At 52.9% G+C, this 6162-nt stretch overlaps 1 protein-coding gene across 1 annotated transcript in view; it reads right to left on the reverse strand.

Moving 5' to 3' along the window:
- JDP2 (Jun dimerization protein 2) overlaps nt 1-6162 on the reverse strand; it is a 45585-nt gene continuing 39423 nt past the window's right edge. The window contains exon 4 of the mRNA XM_010855720.1: nt 1-884. Within this exon, the coding sequence (XP_010854022.1) occupies nt 699-884 (186 nt within the window). The 3' untranslated portion in view covers nt 1-698. The remainder of the gene's footprint in view (nt 885-6162) is intronic.

Here is a 6162-nt window from a genome sequence, read left to right on the forward strand (position 1 = left end):
TGTAAAAAATATTAAAAAAAAAAAAAAAAAAGTAAAAAAAACATGTGCAGTTGAAAGCCCTGCCAGGACAGCCAGTCTGTAAACATTCAGTGAGTATGTGCTTTGGAAGGGCGCCTGCGCCTCGTGCCCACAGCAAACTCCAGCAGGGCCGGCCAGGGTGCACCCAGCTGCCGCTCCCCAGCAGGGCCCCGCTGGGCCCCGCTGGGCCCCGCATCTCGACCCTCTCTCTCCAGCCTTGCATCAGGGTCGGCAGGCAGATGGCCGTGTCACTCAGTTCGATCCTCAGCCGCGTGTTTGGTTGCAACTCATGGCTTTTCCTGGCTGCTCGGAGGTCCCTGGAGTGGGTACCCTGGTGGAGAGCCCAGAGAAGTGCCTGAGGCTGCTTTCCAGCCCCAGGTGCCTCTGTCCTGTCTCTCTGGAGCTGGGCCCCAGCGGGACAGCCCCACCCTCGAGTCTACTTTGGTCTCAGCGCTTGGTCCTTCTGGGTTTCATCAGCCGGCTCTTCCCCTTGTGTGGCTGATCTGAGTTTCAAAAAAAAAAAAAAAAAAAAGGCCCGGCCAATTACTGGCTGTGCTGAGCCTCTGGTGTAAAGTTTTTCACACACCAAAGAAGAGCCCTCTGGTGCCCTCCTCCTCTTCCTCCCTCTTGCCATCTCCTACTCCTCGTTCTTCCTTTGTCCTCCTCCTCCCAGCCCACGGTCACTTCTTCTCAAGCTGCTCAAGCAGAGGGTTGCCTTCTGACTCAGGTGTCTTGACGCTGTCGGTCCGAACGATACAGGTGGGACGATGCCGGTTCAACATCAAGATGAGCTGCTGTCGCTCCTGCTTTAGCTCCTCGATCTGGGTCTTCAGCTCAGCGTTCATGAGTTCCAGCCGCTCAGATTCCTGCATGCAAAAACAGAGATGAGGCTTTAAGCTTTCAGTGGGGACCAGCTCCAGGGAGAAGCTCTCCACCTAGGTAGTCACAGGGCGCTCCAGGCTGGCCTTTGTCTATTTTCTGTCAGTTTCCCCCTGGAGAAGCACAGAATCTGCTACAGAGTCCCCTGGAGTAACTGATTTTGTTCAGGTCCTGCCTGTCATACCAGACACTGGCCTGTGTTGTTAGTGGGATGAATCTAGGGTATATCCTGGGGCCAGCCTGGCTCATGTTCCCCTCTCCTCCCCTACTCAATCCACTCCAGCCACAGTGGCTTCCTTTGTGTTGCTGGTGTTGTTTAGCTGCTTCAGTCGTATCTGACTCTCTGTGACCCCATGGACTGTAGCCTGCCAGGCTCCTCTGTCCGTAGAATTCTCCAGGCAAGAATACTGGAGTGGGTTGCCATTTCCTTCTCCAGGGGATCTTCCTGACCCAGGGACTGAACCCATCTCCTGCATTGGCAGGTGGATTCTTTACTACTGAGCCACTGGGGAAGCCCAGGGGCTTCCTTGCTGTTGCTCAAATATAGCAAACACTCTTCTGCCTCAGGACCTTTGCACAAAAAACAAAGGGTGGGAGAAGAATGGAGGCCAAGTGGATCCAGAGCAGATGCGTGGAGGGTCCACAGAGGGGTTAGAGGTGGCCCACGATGGCAGTGCCACAGAAAGTGCTTTATGTGTGATAAATGCATGTTGGGGATATATTGGCCTGTGGCATCCACAAGCCCAGTGTGGTCACGTAATTTCTCCTAAAACATGTGCTTCCTGGTTATCGGTCTATGATTATTTAAGGAGTCTCTTCCTTATACCCTGTTAGCTAGAATCTTTGCCCACTGGGAGGCAATCAATAGTCACCCTTCTGGATCCAAAATGTGGTTTTAAATAACCCCAAGTGAGATTTCCAGAGAACTTCCAGTTCAGTTGGAGAGGCTCCAGGGTGAGGAAAGGATGTTGACTTGATTTATGGGGAGTTTTCTTGCTCATGGGGCTTCCCTGAGAGCTCAGTTGGTAAAGAATCTATCTGCCTGCAATGCAGGAGACCCTGGTTCAATTCCTGGGTTGGGAAGATCCACTAAAGAAGGGATAGACTACCCACTCCAGTATTCTTGGGCTTCCCTTGTGCCTCAGCTGGTAAAGAATCCGCCTGCAATGCGGAAGACCTGGGTTCGATCCCTGGGTTGGGAAGATCCTCTGGAGAAGGGAAAGGCTACCCACTCCAGTATTCTGGCCTGGAGAATTCCATGGACTGTACAGTCCTGCTGCTGCTGCTGCTGCTGCTAAGTCGCTTCAGTCGTGTCCGACTCTGTGCGACCCCAAGACGGCAGCCCACCAGGCTCCCCCGTCCCTGGGATTCTCCAGGCAAGAACACTGGAGTGGGTTGCCATTTCCTTCTCCAATGTGTGAAAGTGAAAAGTGAAGTCACTCAGTCATGTCTGACTCTTCTCGACCCCATGGACCCCAGCCTACCAGGCTCCTCCATCCATGGGATTTTCCAAGCAAGAGTACTGGAGTGGAGTGCCATTGCCTTCTCCCACTGTACAGTCCATGGGGTTGCAAAGAGTCGGACACAACTGTGCGACTTTCACTTACTTACTTACAAGTTTGTGATGTGGAGAGGTGATGGGCACACCAGTTCAATGCTCGGGAGTCAACACGGTAAAATACGGAAGCGCCTGAATTGGTATTTCCTGGACTCTATCTAAAAACATATAACCAGTGTGGAGGTTGGAATTCACCCAAAGGCTGGCAAAGGTTGAGACCAGTCATTCCCAACTAGAAGCGATTTTGCCTCCCAGGAGACATTTGACAGTGTCTGGAGACACTTAGTGTTGTCACAACTGGGGAGGATGGGCGCCCTTGGAATTCAGAGGGTAGGGATCAGGGATGCTCCTAGTCATCCTTTAGCGCACAAGGAGCATCCGGTCCATTGCCGGGCCCAGGCAACCCGCATCCGACAAAGAACGGGCTGTGGTTGTGATGGGCTGAGTGGCCCCTCCCTGCCGGGGCTGAGAGATCCCCAGGGCCTCTGGCCTCAGGGCTGCTGTCTTCCCCACACCAGCCAGGCTGACTGAGCTGTTCCTTGTACTCATATCTGTGGAAGCAGCACAGCGCCTGGGGACTCACAACTGCTGAGATGTGCAGTCCTCGGGACAAGACGCTGAAGGAGAAAAGCCTCAAAGAAGGAAAAAATGCTCAGGGGGGGAAAATACCGAAAGCCAGCTAGGGTGGTTTTGGATTTAGCGGGACAAGGGGCGACAGGGAAGCCAGGCTGGTCCACTGTTCTCCTAACACCCCAAGCAGACAGCCTCTGAGGGCAGGAGAGACCCCATGTGGAACCATGAATCTGGGGCAGGTAGGGGCTGCCTGCTCACTGGGTCTACAAGCTGGTGACTATGGGAATGTCTCTGACCATCTGGTTCCCCCCAGACACAATTTAAGCTCCAACTTCAAATCCTCTGAGCTGCTGCCTCTAGGAGTCTCGGTTCAATCCACCCACCCAGGAGCAAGTGCAGAGAACCTGCTTTGTGCAGTGAACCCTCTAAGGGGCCCCGAGGTCCATGAGCCCGTAACATGGATCGTGTGCAGCTTCCACTCAAGGGGGAGAAGGATCCAGACAGCCAGGCAGAGCTTATCAAGTGCCATCAGCCCTCCAGGGTCTAGAAGACCTTCTGAGAGTGGGCTGAATGACCAGGTCTGATCTTGGGTTTGGAGAAATGGGTTGACTCTGGTTGAGCAGAGAAAGTCAGTGGGAGAGTGGGAAGATGTTTCAAGAAGCGAGCTCTGAGTGAACCAGGATGCAGACGCGGGAGCGCGTCAGACGCGTTTAAGAGACTAAAAATCCTCCCGGATGGCCACACGTCACTTTTGGACCTATCAGGGCACCAAGCTGGGAAGGTGGGTTTAGAGCCAGACCCGGGGTTTGGAAATCAGAGTCAAGAGCAAGTTTCCTAACTTCCCTGAACCCTAGTTATCTCCTCTGCAAAAAAAAAAACACGATGATCGTGGGGGATTAAATGACTTCAAGTGGGAAAGGTACTTTGTAAACCAAGGGTTAGGGAGGCTTAAGGAATTTTTGCTTTAAGCCACAAGCAAGGAGGGATGAAGAAGCAAAGGAGGAGAAGCAGAGGAGGAGGCCGTTTCCAAGAAAACTTGGCAGGTCTGGGAGACTGCCTGCGTCTGCAGGGTGGGCGGTGGGTAGACAGCAGCCTGTGAGCATGGGGGAGGGTCCAAGGAAGCAGGGAGGTGGCAGCAGTTCTGGAGGGCAGTGGGCAGGACGAGGAAGGGCTGGGTTGTGCTGGAAATGGAAGTTAGAATGGGACATGCCAGGGGCAGGGTCTGGCAGGCTTGCACACACATCCTCGCCCTTGAGAAGACATCACACCCACCTCACATCTGTATCACACAAAAAGACCAAGTGGGGTGCCTAACTGGCTTCCCCATGCATTTATCATAGCAATGGCATGACATTCTGCTGGTTTGAAAATGTACGGGTACATCATGGAATAGCCTGCGCTTTGACAGTCTGACTGTCAGGCTGTAACTAGCTGCTCTGTTGTTTGATTTTCTTCTGTTTTATTAGTTGATGCTACATACTTATTTACTGGGTAAGTATAAACTGAGTTTTGAAAAATCTTTTTTTTAGCCGTGATTGTAGAAGTGGTTTGTGGTTTTAGAACAACAATTACCTAATCTGTTTTCCTAATTAATTCAATCAACATGGGCTAGGATCTTCACACCTTAATTAGGAAGTGAACAACTCTGCTTGCATTTTTGTTTATCGTTTTGCCTCTGGTAGATATTTACTGCCTTGGAGAAAATGAAACCATTTGTCATTTCAGAATGGAATTAATGCATGTGAAGGAGGTTCTGTCTCCTCTGTGGCAGTCAGTGAAGGCAGTAGAGAAAATACAGGGTGAGGGGCTGAGGTGTCCCAGCAGTGTGCCCTTGGCCAAGTCATTTCCCTTCTCTGGGCCTCAGTTCCCCCACCCCCACAGAAAATATGATTGGCCCAGGGGACTTTCAGCATGAAGATTCTCTCTTATTTTTCAAAGTTACCCTAATGTACTTAAAACACAGCTCCACTTCCCAACGTTTTTTTTCTATAAAAAAAAAAAAATAGCCTGATGCAGACTTCTGAGCCCCAAAGCCCTGCCTGAATTAAAATTTTGACTCTGCCGCTTGCCAGCTAGGCTGCTGTGAACAAGATCCCCAGGGGGAGGGTGAGTAGAGGGCCGGGCAGGGGAGGAAGCTCTGGGTCCCCATCCTGACTTGGCCACTGTGTGAATCTCTCCGAGTCTCAGAATCTGAGCAAGTGGATGTGGCTGCCTTGCCTCCTCCCAGAGTCACTGTGGCCGTCAAGGAGAGAGGGGCCTTGAAGAGCCATGTGCACCAGGGGAGCGTGCGATGGTGTTAACTGCTGCCCTCTCCCAGGGAACCGTGTCCCGGCCCAGTGGAGTTGCAGAGGCGGCCCCACAGCAGCCACTGCTCCTGCCCGTGGACAGCAGAGGTGCTCAGGTGGCCCTGGGACCTGCAGGGCAAGGGATCTGACCCAAAGGCCTGCCTCTTGCCTCCTTCAGGGCCTTGCCTGGTCGAGGCAGATGACATGTGAGATGCCACAGAAATAGCCTAGCCTGGACAAGTCCCCAGGGGTCAAGGATGGGAGGGTGACTTGTGATATTGTACATATACGTGTGTTTGCGTGCACGTGTACGCATCCGCTCCGGTCACGTCAATTCTGTGCGATGCTTGGACTGCAGCCTGCCAGGCGCCTGTGTCCATGGGATTCTCCGGGCAACAATACTGGAGTGGGTTGCCGTGCCCTCCTCCAGGGAATCTTCCTGACCCAGGGGCCAACCTTCGTCTCTTACGTCTCCTGCGTTGGCAGGAGGGTTCTTTATCACCAGTGCTACCTGAGAAGCCCATATGTGTGTACGCACGTGTGCGTGTGTGCACATACACACACATACACCTTTGTACCTCTGAGCCTTGTATATATTTGACATGTTAAAAAATAAACGACAAGAGAATCCCTCATGTCATCAGGCACGGACTGTCCACACAGCCTCCGCCTTTGGGCCTTAACCCTTACACGTGGCCTCAGCCTCCACGGTCAGAGGGGAGGAGGGGAGCATGGTGAGGGGCTGGGCGTGGGCCCCAACAGAACTGTCCAGGCCCCTCTCCCAGACCCCAAGGCCATGCACTTCTCTTGGTCAACAGCTGCCTTCTCCTCCCCGGGGGATAACCCAGC

Source organism: Bison bison, unplaced genomic scaffold (assembly GCF_000754665.1).
Source record: "Bison bison bison isolate TAMUID 2011002044 unplaced genomic scaffold, Bison_UMD1.0 scf7180017864368, whole genome shotgun sequence".
Taxonomy (NCBI): domain Eukaryota; kingdom Metazoa; phylum Chordata; class Mammalia; order Artiodactyla; family Bovidae; genus Bison; species Bison bison.